This window comes from Malus sylvestris, chromosome 13, assembly GCF_916048215.2.
Source record: "Malus sylvestris chromosome 13, drMalSylv7.2, whole genome shotgun sequence".
NCBI classification, from domain to species: domain Eukaryota; kingdom Viridiplantae; phylum Streptophyta; class Magnoliopsida; order Rosales; family Rosaceae; genus Malus; species Malus sylvestris.
In genome coordinates this window covers 1,813,046-1,830,017 of record NC_062272.1, presented here as the reverse complement: position 1 = coordinate 1,830,017, position 16,972 = coordinate 1,813,046, and the positions used below count along the sequence as shown (strand labels likewise).

General features: G+C 34.4%; 2 protein-coding genes across 2 annotated transcripts; both read left to right on the top strand.

Annotated features, from left to right (window-relative positions):
* The first annotated feature begins 2,403 nt into the window (after positions 1–2,403).
* LOC126595710 (heavy metal-associated isoprenylated plant protein 20-like) lies at positions 2,404–3,776 on the top strand. Its single transcript, XM_050262012.1, has 3 exons — positions 2,404–2,588; positions 2,758–2,833; positions 3,313–3,776. The coding sequence occupies exons 1-3, from the start codon at positions 2,517–2,519 to the stop codon at positions 3,603–3,605; spliced, it is 441 nt and encodes a 146-aa protein (XP_050117969.1). The 5' UTR covers positions 2,404–2,516; the 3' UTR covers positions 3,606–3,776.
* Positions 3,777–12,593: 8,817 nt separating this feature from the next.
* LOC126594755 (heavy metal-associated isoprenylated plant protein 37-like) lies at positions 12,594–14,752 on the top strand. The gene is made up of 3 exons (XM_050261015.1): positions 12,594–12,839; positions 12,997–13,072; positions 13,459–14,752. Exons 1-3 carry the CDS (start codon positions 12,801–12,803, stop codon positions 14,514–14,516), a joined length of 1,173 nt encoding a protein of 390 aa, XP_050116972.1. The 5' UTR covers positions 12,594–12,800; the 3' UTR covers positions 14,517–14,752.
* Positions 14,753–16,972: the final 2,220 nt, after the last annotated feature.

Sequence of the window (16,972 nt, the reverse complement as noted above, 5' to 3'; positions counted from 1 at the left end):
GTCAATCTACACCACGTAGTAGTAGTAGTAGTAGTAGTAGTAGGAGTTTGTTGTGGGCGTTTAGCTATAGCTTAATATGACTTTGTCTCTTCATAATATAGCTACACGGTTTAAAACAGCCTACATGCACCTGAGATCTTGATTTCGAATTCCCTTTCTCTCACGCTTGTGTACCTAAAAAGGTTGAGAAATGAGAAGTTACATGCAAAGTCAAGATCAAATGGAAGAAAGAATCAAAATTCTTGGGATACCACCTACATAATAATTGAACAGCTATCTTTTTTCTTCTGCCGTACTCCCAAAATTACTCGTTTTCATGCTTGTGTACCATTATAATATTTATACCTTTTGTTCTTCCTAAATTGTTATACAACAAGTAATGGAATAAAAGACAAACCGATCATGAAAATAAGTACACGAATATTTCCTCAATAATGCATGTAAATTTGGAAATTTAAAAGAAGCCCGTGCTAGGTAGGGTTTCCATTGATGTTGAGTTGGCTCATGCCAATCACTCGACTGCATAATTTCAAAAAATTACATGCATATATACGTACATGAACTATAGAGCTGGAAGCAAACCTGTAAAATAACGGGTGATTAAAGGATATTATGCATATATATTTTAATAAGTGATTGGATTGGGTTATTGGATTGGGTCCTAAATGCGAGAGATTTTTCATTATGACTGGAACACGGATAGTAGATCACGTGTTTATATATAAGTGGTGATAAATTTTACTTTTTAAGTTATTAATTTTTTATCACACATATCCCACAATTTGTATAGAGACACATGATGTACCTCCGATGTATTGGTCACATTGAAAAATCTCTTCCTAAATGCTAGGTCTAGCTGGAAGTCCGCAAACCATGAAAATTTCCCCGAGTGGATGTGATATAAGCCTAGGTTTGGCTAGTTAGGCCGAGACATATTTTCTGGCGATATCTCACCAAAACTCTTAATAATTGGACCCGTACGTCCCATAAATCCCATTGTTTTGCTCTGCTCGGTCTCAAGAGCCATACAAATTTTCGATTTTTGCATGACTTTTATTATTAAATGTTCGGCTAGTGATGTGGTCTCGATGTTCATAAGAATGGTGAATTTTGTGTTGATTTGGTATATAGGTTATTGAGTTTGTCGTTTTTGTGATAGATATGTATCGACGACATCTGTTTTATGTGTTGCTTAGACTTTACAATTTTAATAGGAAAATATTTATGCATATTAACTAGTTAGTTGATTCATCCCAAATTCTAGAAGTAGCCGCGCCGCGTACGATTTGAGAAAAAAGGTGGCTGATATCCGGCGACACTACTTTCATCCTGGCAAATGATTCAAGACAGAGGAGCTCCAGATCATTCAATTTTTAATTCTTTGAAACTCTTTTAGTGTCAGTGAGAACCGTCGCCATCTTACAGCAAATAGTTGCAACAAGTTCATCAGCCATCACCTCCATACCCTCCCTTCTACAGCAAATATTTGAAACTCTTTTAGTGTGAGTGGGACGACTATCTAAGATTAATACTACTTTGTTAGGGTTACTTAATTTGATTACGCGTAAACCAAGTTCATGCTGGACATAAACATCATTAATAAATTAACTGCTACAGAACAGTTCCCTTTATTTGGACTCAAGAAAACAGCAAGACGACAGCCTCCCAATCCCATTGAGCTGTCAAATATATACAAGACCAACGAGGCCATGCCTCTTCCAGAAATATCCCTTTCATTTTATCTTTTTCATATATTTTTTTAAATTAATAGAAAAGTTGCTATTTTTTTTTTTTTTTTTTTTTGAAAACAGTTGCTAATTTGATTTTGCTTTTTATTATTGGCCTAATTTTTGCCAAGTTGTTGGGCATGCGCCATGAGATCTTGGAGAATAGAAGAAATTGAGGACACATGTCATTACCTTGTGCGCTATGTTAGTGTTTTTGGTTAAAGCACAACTTGCACCCTAAGTTAATTTTGTTTTTCTCAAGACAAACAAATTAATTATCATGTTTAAACTTCTGTATTTAGTTTGTGTGTGAACTCTTCGAGGTCTGTATCTTTACTTGATACGTCAATAAATTCAACCCTACTTGATTTTTTTGTTAAAAACTTAACACATGTTAATTAAGTTGCTCATTGTGTGGTTAGCTAAATTTCTTTTTTTTTTAACGTAAAAATATCGATGTACTGAAAAATACATATCAATTAATGATACAAACCATGACCACATACAAAATATACGCAAAAAATTTGACGTGTCTTTAATATAGGTAGGTTCTCACATTGAATACGTAATCATATTTATTATGAACATAACTAATGACTTGTAGGCATAGATTATTAGGTGAGGACCAGTCACCCTACATTGTGTTTATAAATATCTCTGTGCTCACCGGCCCAAACACACTGCCTTTGCAGCAGCAACACACGCATTCTCTCTCTCTCTCTCTCTCTCTCTCTCTCACATACGGAAAAAGAAACTCAACTCATCTCAGAATTATCTAAGTGGTGAGAAATGGGTGTTCTGGATGCTGTTTCGGACTATTTCACAATCTCTAAACCAAGAAAGAAACGAAAGCCAATGCAGGTATACTATACGTCATGAAAAACCAAAACAAAATCTCTTTTTGGCTTGTCATATTCTGCTTCAAGTAGTAGTTTACATGTGCCTTAATCTCTTACGATAAAACTTTTCAGTGGCTGAACACGCAACTAAACACATCTCCCTCTGTTTTTAATCTTGTTTAATTTTGCAGACGGTTGAAATCAAGGTGAAAATGGACTGTGATGGCTGTGAAAGGAGAGTCAAAAATGCTGTTTCTCACATGAAAGGTTCGAACTTCAAACCTAAACCTCTCTCTCCCTCTCTAGACATGTTATTTACTATTAACCCTAACTGCAGCATGATTAAGTCCTTAATTAGGAACCCATAATTAAAAAATTTCTCATAAGAAAGAAAAAAGAAGCATACATGCATGTGATGATCATCAGAGCCTGGACAGGGAGACAGATGAGCATCCTCGTAAAGCAAAAATCTCTGCAACTGACAGAAAATACTTTGACTCTCTCTTCTCTTTCTTTTCCACTACTCAAAACAAAAGAAAAAAAAAACATCTGACATGGTCACCTTTTTCTGTTCAAATCGTCAAACATAATAAATGAAAATACAAAATCAACTTATATTCGTGCTACGTAATCTTTTTAAGATCGTGTAATCTCAGCTTTAGATGTAATCATGTAACCCTTGTTAATTAAACCTAGTTAGATAATTAATTAATACAATATTAACGTTTTCTTATGAATAAATTCAGGGGCTAAGCAAGTGGAGGTGGACAGAAAGCAGAGCAGGGTGACGGTGACGGGATACGTGGAGCCAAACAAGGTGTTAAAGAGAGTGAAGAGAACTGGGAAGAAAGCAGAGATTTGGCCGTATGTGCCTTACAACTTAGTAGCTTATCCCTATGTCGCCGGAGCTTATGACAAGAAGGCTCCCTCCGGCTACGTGAGGAACGTGGCTCAGGCACTTCCGCCCCCGGATGCGCCGGACGAAAAGTACACCTCTATGTTTAGCGACGAAAATCCACATGCTTGTTCTATCATGTGAAGTAATTAGATTAGACTACTGTTATTAACTTGTTGTATGCGGACTATGATAGATCTATGTCACTTCGTGCTTTGAGTTTGTATTTAGGTTGGTTTGTTTGTTTAATTTCCTCCTTAATGTTAATTAGGCTTGTACTTAATTAATTAGATGATGATCCTTTTTGGGAAAACATTTTGAGTGTGCTGGTAACTTTGTCACTAAGTTATTATTCATCAAATTCATTGACCTAAGCACACGTACTATAACTAAATCAAGTGCTATCAAAGTACAAAAAACATTTATATATGCGGAATTACCATATTCGTTATCAAATCTAGAAAGACATACAAATGTCTTACAAATGAGGTGACCGATCGTCCTTATTTTTGTCTTTCCCTTATCATTGGATATCGGATTAGGTATGTTTTGGTAACAATAAAAGGGCAAATCAAGGACAAAATATTTTGGTAAAATAGTACCCACCGAACAGCATAAAATAAAATCATTCGAGCCCTACCATGTGTGTTTGCGAACGAAAACAATTAGACAATCAAATCAGTCTCTCTTAGATACGGGTATGTGAGATCTGAGCTGTGTGTAAACGAGTGGCGGAATAATTGTTGGATCTCAAGTGTTCTTCCAAAAGAACAAGTCTTTTTTTTAATTTTTGAAAACCTTCTTTATGGTTTTTTTAATTATGTATACATTGATGTTTGCATTTGTGCCATACCAACACCAATCAACTTTTTTTTTTCTTTCAAAAAGTAACATTCATGAAGTAGAAAAGAGTTACGGGCCAACCTAAAAGAAAGCAAAGTAACATAAATAATATTGAAAAAATTCAGAAGCACAAACGTCCAACCCAATAAACAAACAAACAAAATCTAAAACCTTTATCTTTATCTTCCAAACGCAGACAATACTTCCATTAAATTATAAGGAAAATTAATGAAAAAAGTTAAAAAACTTTGAGTTTCAACGATAAGGACAAAATAAACGGTAAAGTGAATAGTATCAGAATTGATTTTTTAATGTAAAAATGTGATTTTTTGTTAAAATGAACGGTACCGAAAACTTTTTGTTAAAGTTCTTTAAATTATATCCAACACTTCCATTAAAGATGGAAGAAAAATATGTCGGCACTTTTCATCCTCTTCAGTGGGAACTTTGGAATAATGACAACCGTACAAGTGCCCCATAGGATTTGGATCCTCTCCTGAGCTAATGGAGAGGATCCTCCTCACCTATAATCGTGGGTCGTTGAATTTTTATCTAACGGCTATAATTATTATAACTTTAAAGGGACCCTCCTGTTTGTAGTCGTTGGATAAAAATTCAACGGCCCAAGATGATGGGTCAGGAGGATCCTCTCAATTAGCTCATGAGAGGATCCAAATCCTGCCCCATATGCAAAACAAACATTTCTTACATTTGGCATATTTAGGCAAAAATATATTGGGAAGAATTTGATCACTGATTCATAAAATCTATAAGTTTATCTTTTACTCAATTTTAAGACTAAATTGCTAAAATTAAATATTGATTCTCCTTCTTACTCTCATAATTTGTATCTCAATTTTTTCTTCTACCTTGATCATAGCCTAAATGTGTTAACTAATCTATATAGTAGACGCTATATATATCAACATATATGCTAGTATGGATTTATAAACATATGGAAGATGAATTTTTTAACTATTTTCATGGACGACAAGAAATTAATTTTTATTTATTTTCATTGATACCTCTGTTACATTTATATATATTTTATCAACTTATGGCATAAGTATCATATATGGTGGCAAATAAATGTTTTTCTAAACTACTTTTCATGAAAGTGGTTAAATTTTTATATTTAAATAAAAATTTTGAGTAAAGACATAAAATAAAAAAACTTAATTAAAATCTAAAATAAGGAAAATTGGACTAAATCCAACAACAATTCAAATTTTTAGACCTGAATCAAAGTACCCCAAATAAGGATCAATACATGGTTGATATATTAGTGAGCAATCGATGATAACATATCTATTTTTGTTACAGTACAACGAGTTATCTCTTAAAACTGGGTCATAGATGGATATGGTCGGTGCCGTACCATGGGATACATATGTTCATTGAATCATACTGCTAAGCTTCCAGATAGATGCCACGTGTAACAAGTCATCTCCACTTACCTTATCTATAGGTCCAAATTGAGAGTAAGATTATATAGGAGATATAGGAGTTGCCACCTGGTAACTTGAAAGGATAAGCTGCATGTAACTTTCACTACTCCACCTGCTTTGGTTGTAATTCGTATACAGATATAAGAAGCACTGTGAAGATAAGTCTCCATGGCCCAATTTTTTTTGCTTAGCTGCAAGCATGAAATCCATATATTATTGTATATAAAAATATAATCAGTTTTTTAGGTCACACCATATTTCTGTTTGTATTCATTTGGAACATGGCCAGATTTCGAAAGACACATTAGTCTTGTCTTGTGATTTCGCCTCCATCTGGAACGTGGCAAGCTCATAAGAGTTTTCTTAATGATGATGGTTTAAGTAAGCACAAGTCAGCATTAGCTCAAGCGCAATACAATAATGGTGAATATGAATTGACGCCACTCACATTTTATCTCCAGCTCGACTTTGAAACGCCAAGTCGAAACCAACAGAAAACTATTAAGTATTCTAGAAAATACCGACATGATTAGCGAAGTCAATATGATAATTAATAGAATAATGCTTGATTATTCAAGGATGAATAGAAATTCTTACTCAAAATTCTTCGTGTTCGAATTATATAGATTTGCGCTTGTAATCATAATTGTTCATATTATAGATGGCTTTGTAAAGATTACCTAAAATTACTTAAAACTAAGATCATTTAAACTATTGTAGCAAATACATAAACGGTCTGTAATGCTTTTACCAATTCGTTCATCTATTTTTATACAATTCGATGACTAAACAACCCTTGTTAATTTTAATTGATTTTTTGCAGAGGCAATATTGATAGAGTGATTTATAAGATTAAAGGTTCCGAAAATAAACACAAAGTTGTATATATACTACATATCCTTTTTTTTGTTGGAGAAAATTTACATGTATTTGTTTTGCATGCAATATCTTTATCTCGTATACTGCATGCAACTACAACAAATGCGTACGCGTGTTTTCGCTACTTTTGTTTACTGTACGTGATTCTTCAAAATGTGTACCATTAACAATAAATTAAACTTTTTGTTGTGTGTATGCCGATACCTCACTGTCCGGCGAATTTTGTAGGTGGTCTTGGCCAGAGTGCCTCATCCCCCACTATGTTGAGTTGATTTGCGGATCCCTTTTTGAAGTAGTGTAGTTGTTTTTCACTAGCCTTATGTGCACCATGATGGCTCTGTTTGTTTTGGCTAGATTGGTCTTCGCCTTTGTGCGATGCGTTATATAGTCTCGTTTGTCAACGATGACTTAACGTGGTCTCGCTCTATCGCGATGATTTTATGTGGCCTCACTACTTAGCGATGACCATTGTGGCTGCCTGTATTTCTCTGTTGCGGCTATCGTTTATTATGAAAAATTTGTACTTGTGACACTTGTGCGTTTGGCGATTGTGTGTTCGTGCTTTTGGTAGTCTACTAGGGGTTTACTCTTATTTGTTTGTTTGCGTAAGTTCACTAAATATTAATTTATTGATCACTGGAATTTTGTACCCACTAACACCCTTGTAATTGTTTGTGTTGATTAATGAAATACCAACTATTGTTTCTTGTAAAAAAAAAAATTAATAATAATAATTTCCGTTGTGCGTTGGGCAGCGAAAAGCAAAGCATTTGGAAAAAACTAAAGTCATCCAATCAAAAATATAATATGCTCCTCGGAGGCTTACCAATTTACGGGCAAAGACTTATGCTCTTGAATCAATTTCCTTTTTAAAGTACTTTAGACAAAGTTTATGATTGGTGGGTACGTCTTTCGTTCTTGATTGAGATGCAGGTTCTTTGTAATGTTTTTTTTTTAACTAAACATGTTAAAGAATCTACATCTCGACCAAGAATGAAGTACGTATCCAATCAAGAATGAAATACATACCGAATCAAGAATGAAGTTCTTTGGCATGTAGTATGTACCTGATCAAGAATGAAGTTCTTTGGCATGTTCTTTTGGTTGGAAAAAGAAAAAAAAAAAACATAGATCACAATCAGAATATAGAAAGGCAAGGGATATTCGTTGCGTTCACCTTTGGATTTTGGAGTTTGAATTAAATAAAAATGGTTACTTCATATATACTTGTACAAGATGTTCACTTCATTTTATGGTATATTCTTTGAAAAGTGAACCTTAAAACGATATCGTTTTTGCCAGCTTGATTTTAATATCTAATGGTGGTCGAATTTTAAATTCCACTATTTTATGCTCCAATTATTACGCACGTAGTTTACTAACTGTTGCAAGCCAAATACATTAAGTTAGATTTGTCAAATTTTTTTCAACATATTTAACTTCTGAGTTACGTATGTAAAACAGTAAAAGTAAATTAGACTTTTTTGAGGTATAAAAACACCATATGCATTCCTCGATCTCAAGTGCTTAATCCGTTAAAATTACGGTGGAGTGCAATTTGTCCTTGAACTGTAACAATTAGTAAACTACGACGACTAATTACCACATATTGAAACTACACGAACGAAAGTGAAACTTTGCCCGAACCACAACCATAACCGTACTTGGGCTTATATGTTCATTCATCTTATGGCCTATAAAAACCCAGTAATAAATCTGGGCCACTAGTATGGGCCTAAAAAGCAGAATTGGACCTTTAAATTGGTGATAGCAGCATTTACCAAAAATAAAAAAAGGGATAACAGCAAGCACAGCGACCTAACCTTCGCCCACACACAAGCGTGCTTTCAATTTCCACACCAGCATTATTGTGGACATAATTAAAGTGAATAGTATCAAAAAATTTTCGTTAAAGTTTTTTATGTTAAATTCATCGGAACTGCGAAGAGGGTGCTTCTAACATAAATACGAGTAAACTGTTTCGGTCAACTATGCCTAAACTTTGATCTAAATATTGTCCAACCACTCTGTACATTTATAAATAAATAAGTACCAAATTAGTATCTTTTTATTTTCTAGATATATAACCATAGATAAGCAGAATTTGAAAATATGAAATTCAGATTCTTTACAAATCTTAGTTTAAAGCCAATGGATTGTGAAATTCGAACTGTTTAAGAGAGAAAATATCTGAATTTTTAATTGTATGAGATAAATTAATAAAATAAACTAATAAAGACCATAAAATTTAAAATAAATTGTTCGAATTACTCGATCCATTGCAGCCTGCCTGACTGCAAAATCGGATCTCGATTAAAAAGTGTGTAGCTATTATGGCTTGAACTGGACAGGGTTGATGTTTAGGGTTTATCTGCCAAATAAAAGACATATACATCTCTATCTTTCTCTGTTGAATCTTGTCTGCAGAGGCAGAATCCGCAGGAGATCAACTGTGGGTTCCAGTGACGTGATTGGATGGATCGTGACTCTTTGTGCATGCATGGGATCCTCAAAATGTAGGCCCCTTCTCCCTGCCGACCTGTACCATAAACCATCATCCAGATCCTCACGATCCTAATAAAAACTCTCATCCAAGATCCAGACGTACCTACAACAAATCCACACCCTCGAGTGTTCTTGCTCAGACGTGCTGATCTCAGAGAATATATCAACCCCACCTTCCTCAACAAGGAAGAATTTCAAAGTCTGGGCTCTCTACTGTGCCCAGAAAATAGATAAATTCCAGTTAAACAAGTCGGTGGGATTAAGAGTAATTGTGATGGAAAATCAAAGGTATCTAGATTTCCTGAACAAGAAGATGCAAGGAGAAAGTATAAAACGAAAAATGGTTTGGGTGGTTTTCCTCTCGGGAAATGTTACAAGATGATTAGAAGCGCTTCTTTTCTGGTTCAACATGTAATGATTAATTTAACTATGCAACAAATTAACTGTTAACTGAAAACATGATTTATTAAATAAACATGGATAATACCGGTGACACTAGATTTTTAAAAATAATGCTAGGGAGATTAAATTTGTATATAAAATTTTGAAAACTAAAAGATATGGAAATACGATTGATTTATTACTTACACGTTGATAAACATACTTATTCTTATTGATGACACGTCGTTTACTTTGCAAATTTAGTATCCCTAGCATTACTCAATTTTTAAATCAAATTTTGTAAATCAAATGATATGGTTGTTAATGATTGAATTATTACTTAACCGTTAATTAACATGCCTATTTCTTATTCCTGATACATCATTTGATATACAAATATTCGAGTTTATTGATGACACGTCATTTAGTTTGCAAATTTAGTATCTCTAGCATTACTCAATTTTTAAATCAAATTTTGTAAATTAAATGATATGGTTGTTAATGAATGAATTATTATTTAACCGTTAATTAACATGCCTATTTTTTATTCCTGATACATCATTTGATATACAAATGTTCGAGGTTATTAGCCAATCTTACGACTACCATAGTGACGTAAATGTTATTGTAATGGTGCATTATTAGTGTGGAATATCATGATAAAAAATCAAAAGTATAGAAAAGTCTTCTTGTGTAACGATATGAACTAATTAAGAACAGATTTACTGTAGCATCTCATTCTAATAAAAGAATGTAAAGTAAGTTTTCAACAAGCGACACTACACTATTTATTTATTTGTTTGTTATAAATATCATTCAAAGAAAAGAGTAAGAATTCGAAATTATTATAAAATTGAAAAAAATGAAATTTCAAACTAAAAACGCATGAAAAAAAACATCAACATTCTATCTACTAAAACATTAAACAAGTTACAAATAACGGTACATAACTGAATCGATACTTCGCTTATCTGTTTTATGTAATTTAATCTTACGTTGAAGTTGATACCAAAATACATAGCATGCCATTGAGTGTGGAGGTAATGATGCCCCTAACTGTCGTGTAGGCCTGACCTGAGCTCTTGCTTTTCCTTTTGACACAAGACAGTGACATACCCTTTTACCTTTGTGCGATTGCGTGCAGCTCTGTCTCTTGTTTAAGCAACTTTAAGAAATAAAAATTTGCATAGAAATGGATAAAGTAAGACCAACTGAGTTGGGAATTTGTGAACCATCAAAGCGGAAAATAGTGAACTTTCCCTTTATCTTTTTGGTTTTTTCCATTTCAATCCCTATATATACGCTTCGTTTAAGTAACTCAACCAAACCAAACCAAAAGCAAACCCTCTTTCCTTTTTTAATTTTTTAATTTTTGCAATAATTTGATGAGTTTTTCAATTAGGACCACTTGACGCAGGAGCGATCTTCAATGAAAAGAGTAAAGAATCCAACCAAGCAAACTACTTTATTGCATTCCTAACTATTTTTTCCTGTAAGTCCCATTCAAGGGTTTGAGTCTTCAAAATAGTACTGTGTACGAAATACGTTCTCTTGATATTCGTAAAACCGAGAGTCTTGATAGTATACTTATATCAGATGCATTATTTACATGCATTTGATATTTAAAGGATATATACAGTAGAGTTTTGAAAATAATGGTAATTGGACAAAGTAGAAAATGTGATGGAAACTTTTGCAAATAATGGTAAATGCGGGTGTGGGTGTCCAAAAGTGAAAAAACTACAATCGTCCAGTCCTCGGAACTGAAACCCTATTTGTCTTGCACCCAACGATTCACCGACTCTGTCCCGACCCTCTCCCCCCACTCACGGGGATTTGTTGCCAACTGTTCAGTTTTTTTGTTTTTTTTTTTGGGGACCCTTTTTCAGTATTTACCATTTGTTACCAACTGTTCAGCATTTTTCTCACCATCATAGTTAATGTATGCTGATCATGTATTTAATCATCTGGTCACGTGTTATTTCAGTTAATTTTAGTTAATTTTTTTTTCAAAATTGAAAATGTAATATTTAACGTGAAAATTAACTAAATTTGAGTAAAACAATACTGACAAATGATGAGGTGTATAATAAACATACACTATAGTTATAAACTTATCATGATGAACAAAAATGCTCTTCAAATTTTCCCGTTATTTTCAATATTTACTATTGGTGACTTAAGACCTCATAAATACAACTCACTTATAACTCCATATTATTCTTTTCTTTTGTATTAGAAGCAGTATTCTACGTTAAAAAAGTTATATATATATATATGAACTCAAATTAAAAAAAAAAAATATTAACCACCAAGATAATACATCAATGACAACTTAATTTAAATAAAACATTTATGCTTTAATAACCAAGTTTGGATATAATATAAATCTTCAGCATTTTAAATAGATGTGTAAATTTATGACAATAAAATTATAATTAAGTTTATAAACACAATTAATAATTGTGGCTACAAAGAAACATTTATTTTGGATGTAGAAAATTTGATCTCATTTCGACACCTATGTTTTTTTACTTACAAAATCCTGTTGTGAAATATTATTTATTAATACCATAATTGAAATACAAATAAAGATGTAATGTTATTTTGACAAGGGTGATTCTGAATCTGAATAAAAATAGAGATGTGATATTCACACATCCTTATTTACTTTTTTTACATTTTTTTCTATTTTCAACTATCGAGTCGGATGAATTAAAAAGATAAATTGACAGAAGTTAATAAAAGGTGTATTAAAAATAAAAGAAATTTGTGGATAACATATCTCTAAAAATAATGAGGAGAATGGAGGGGTGCATGTGACAGAGAGAGAAAGAAGCTGTTGAAAGTCAGTCTGTCGAGTCTTTGTTCTTCTGTTTCCATTTCTTTGTAATATTTAACGTTAAATCACATCACATCATTTCTAAATTGTAGCAAAAGACCCATGTGCGTTTCTTTTGTTTGCTTTTGAGGACAATTAAAAAATTCCCAATAAAAAAATAATTAAACAAAATTAAATTAAGAAGCATCTATTTCTCTCTACTTCCAGCCTTCCTCTGTACCAAGTTGTAGGAGACCAAAAATATAAAATTCACTCACTTTTTATTTGTTATTTTGGTCAAATAGACTGCCACTTCCCACCAAACCCCCAACAGCTTAAAGAGTGAGAAGAAAGAGTGAGAAAGTGAACTTTCTTACTATCCAAACAGAATTCTCTGCTTAAAGAGTGAGAATTAAGAGTGAGAAAGTGAACTTTCTTACCAACCAAACAGAATTTTGAAGAATGACCAAAGAAGAAGACTTTAAGCTCCTTAAAATCCAGGTCCTTCTCTATTAACCCACATTCTTGTATATTCGTTTATATTATTGTTTTTATTCCGACAACAAAGTTGGATGTTGGTCTTTTTCTCAAGAATCTTTGTTCTTGTTTTTGTTGTTCTGCTTTGTTACCCTTTCTTTTTTATTTTGAATTTTTACAGACTTGTGTTCTCAAAGTGAACATTCACTGTGATGGCTGTAAGCAGAAAGTCAAGAAACTCCTTCAGAGAATTGAAGGTACTCACTTCTTTGTGCGTTCTTGTATTTTAATTGGTGACCAACTAAGTGGTTGCTACCACTTTTCTCTTTCCAAATGCATATTATTCAAAGATTTGTTTGGTTACTCAGAAAGTATGCCAGGAAAAGGAGTAAAATTTAAGTAAAAAGATTTGACCTTTGATGAATTTAGGAGTAATTCCAGCACAACTTTCACTTTAGTCACTGAAAAGTGAAAGTATGCAAAAAATACTCTTAACTTTGATGAATGTAGGAGTAATTTTTGCATTGATTTCTCACTTCTTTCTTCGAGATGTGAACTTCACACCCATTTCTCTTAACAGTTTTACCCTGTCCTGCATTTCTAATTCAACCTTCTTCCTTTTCTTTACCTAATTTACCTACAGGTGTTTACCAAGTGAACATAGATTCTGATCAGCAGAAAGTTACAGTTTCTGGATGTGTGGATTCTGCAACTTTGATCAAGAAATTGCTCAGAGCTGGGAAACATGCTGAGCTCTGGTCCCAGAAATCCAATAACCAAAGCCAGAAGGAAAAGAACAACTGCATCAAAGATGACAAGAACAACAACAACAAAGGGCATAAACAAGGGATCCTCAAAAACCAGCAAAAGTTTCCGTCTTTCAGCTCCGAGGAAGACGATGACTCCCTCGACGATGAGGAAGAAGACGATGAGGACGAGCTGCGGTTTATCCGGGGGATGCTCAGGCAGCAGCAGCAGCAGCAGCAAGCAAATGATGCAAAGAAAAGTGCAGGAGTGATCAATGCAGCAGCTGCTGCGGCTCCCAACAACGTGAAGATGATGAACAATGTTGGAATTGTGAATGCCGGGAAGAAAGGCGGGCATCCGAATGAGAACATGAAGGTGAATCCTGGCGGGATTGATCCAAAAACAATGGCTGCCCTGAAGATGAACGCAGCCCAAATGGGCGGCGGAAACATCAATCCCGGCGAAGCGAGAAGGGGCAACATGAATGACCTGAGTGCGATGATGAATTTAGCAGGTTTTCATGGAAATGGTGGAAATGTTGCTGCAAATGCCGCTGCTTTGGGGGCAAATCCCAATGTTCTTGGAGGGTTTCAGGCTCAGGCAAATCCTAACGCAGCCGGGTTCCCAAGTGGTGGATACTCCACAGGGCAAATTGGTCAATTCCCATCTTCCATGCTGATGAATCCAAATGGGTACGCGCACCCATCACAGATGATGAACATGCAAGCTAGGCAAGCAGCAATGCAGCAGCAGCAGCAGCCACAGATGATGTATCATAGGTCCCCCTTGGTACCTCCTAGTACTGGCTACTACAATTACAATCCTAGCCCTGGCCCTAGCTTTTACCCTGCAGCCGCCGCGTACCCTTACGGCGGTGAGCCTAATTACGGCAGTAATAACACTGCTGCTCATATGTTCAGTGATGAGAACACTAGCAGCTGTTCGATAATGTAACTTCATCAGCAAGGAAAAACCAAATATGTAGAGGTGTAGGGGAAGAGAGAATGTCGTTTCAGATGAAGTTCTCTGTATTAATTAGTGGGTTGTTAGGATGTTGGAGTGATTATCACTTGTCTGTGTAATGTATTGTCTAGTTCTTGGGATAATGTTTGCCTCTCTTGTTTCAGTTCGTGTCTTTGTCGCAGGACCGACTTTAATCCAACTATCCTAGTGAATCTGCTTTGTTCTTATATTTTCGTATTTGTAGTTTCGTTCTGTTAGTTTTTCAACAGAGAAACTACAAGAAAAGACGTGGAGAACATGAAGCTAACGTGAACAACGTAAGATCGAGTTCAATGACGTTACGCGATTCATGTTGCTTTTATCATTTAGTAATAAAACTTTGTTGTAGTTTTTCTATCAAGATGTACATGAAAATATATTGAAGATTAAACTTAATTGACGGAGTTGACCAGTGCGAGGACGCAATGAAACTCCAATGATGACGCTCAAAGATAAATGATTATGCACACGAAAGTGAAAAACCGATTAAACGATTGACACCATCATTGCATTTTGACCTAAATAATCCATTCTTCTACGGAAGTGATTTCCCAAACATTATTCTTTATTTTGTATACTCTTGGTTACCTCTAGGTCGATAATCAAAAGAGTAACGAGACAAAAATAAACAAGATTGTTCAGAAATCGTTATTTCTAAATCATGGGGGTTTGGGTTTTGAGGTTTAGGGTCAGTTGGGAAATTGGATGAAGTTGTTTTTTATGCCAATGGGGGACAAATGTGGCATTGGATGATGCATTTGTGGTCAGGGAGGACTGAGGGGTGTGATGATATTTGTGCAGAGTTGGGAACAGATGGGTTGACAATGTCTAGTGGTGTAAATATATAGTATACGGCAAATGTACCAGATTTGCATGCGTATGTCACGTGCGTCTTTATTTTTATGTGTTATAAAGTTGTCGACCGGCAGGACCACAGGGTATTTACAATTCTCACTTGTAGCTTTGTGGGTGGTGCCGATGACCGGTATAGAGATTTCATCACATCAAAAACACGTTCGGGTGCTTTTTACAGAAGTTTGGAGAGAACTTCCAGCTTGAATTTTTGTTTACAAAAATTCTTGTAATAAAAACGTTTATGCGTATAACTGCTTTTTATTAAAGCACTTTCAAACGGGCAAAAAATAATTCTACATACAGGCCAATTTCAATTAGAATATTTGTTTTGGGGGGGGGGAGGGGGTTGTGTTGAAACGGCCTTTGTTGAACTTCACCCAAAGGCCTGTTAGAATATTGGGCTGGTTTTCTATCTAAAGCCCGACCCGAGGCACATGATCATGACCCAGTCCAGTTAGTTACTAGTACCAAAGTTTTTTGAAATAAAACTTCGCATATGGAAGCAAATAAACTAAGTTGAAACACATTATTTTAGGTTACAGATTGGTAAGGTTTCCACCATCAGATATACAGTGTTTGAAATTTCTTCGGCACGGTCAGTATTTGTCTAAAAGTATTGGAAAAATCAAAGAATGATATGGACGAGAGTGAAGTCTAAACTTCACCTCATAGATTTCGTTGATATTTCTAACATATCGTTTAAATATTAGAGAAATACTTTTATTTCATCCAAATCAGTATTTGACATTCTCTAAAATTTCATTTTAAATTACCATAATTTCCATCGAAAACTTCCGATATCAAATTTTCACCATCATATATACATTGGCATAAGTGCTTTTACACTGTGGAGGTCCACAAGGCTTGTTAATTCTTCCATTCAAGCACTCAACTCGGACTTACCCCCACTAAACAGATGTAAACTTGTCAAATCATTGAGCACCAAAGAAAATAGGGAAATTTTGAAAGAGATCCAATTTTATAGTCCATATTTTGAAATATGTCCAATTTTTAGTGATTTTTTATTTTTGAAATAGGTCCAATTTTTAGTCTAATTGGACCCATATTAAAAGACCCCAAGAAAATAATAGACTGTAAAGATGAGCAACATTCAAAGTTTGAACACATTTATATTGGACAGGATATGTCAAATTAAATTGGACATTAATCATGTCTGTCGTTTGGGATATGGATTCCAAAATATGTGGGATTAAGAAACCCAACCCTTGGACATGGGGGTATCCGAGCCAATTCAAACCAGCTTACTAACAAGCCTTCCCATGCAAATTTGTCAGGCTATAGCGTTCAAACTTGTGCAGGTGCATTCAAACTACGTCTTATGTAGAAATATAAAATTATTTATGTACTGATCAGATCAAGCGTCAAATCTGCCGATTTAGAGTTGTTCAAAAGAGAGAAGTGTGAAAGAATGATATTGCTAGAGTCTTGATTGATTTATTTTTATAGTGGAATACAAGACTTATACGATACAAATAAGTTATTTTAGAAAGTCAATTCTTTGATAGATCAACACATGATTTACACAAATCTAA

Coding starts and splice junctions, on each gene's coding strand:
- LOC126595710 (XM_050262012.1), top strand. CDS start 2,517: ATGGGTGTTCTGGATGCTGTTTCGGACTATTTCACAATCTCTAAACCA. Junction 2,589..2,757: donor AGAAACGAAAGCCAATGCAG/GTATACTATACG, acceptor TTAATTTTGCAG/ACGGTTGAAATCAAGGTGAA. Junction 2,834..3,312: donor TGCTGTTTCTCACATGAAAG/GTTCGAACTTCA, acceptor GAATAAATTCAG/GGGCTAAGCAAGTGGAGGTG.
- LOC126594755 (XM_050261015.1), top strand. CDS start 12,801: ATGACCAAAGAAGAAGACTTTAAGCTCCTTAAAATCCAG. Junction 12,840..12,996: donor TTAAGCTCCTTAAAATCCAG/GTCCTTCTCTAT, acceptor GAATTTTTACAG/ACTTGTGTTCTCAAAGTGAA. Junction 13,073..13,458: donor ACTCCTTCAGAGAATTGAAG/GTACTCACTTCT, acceptor ATTTACCTACAG/GTGTTTACCAAGTGAACATA.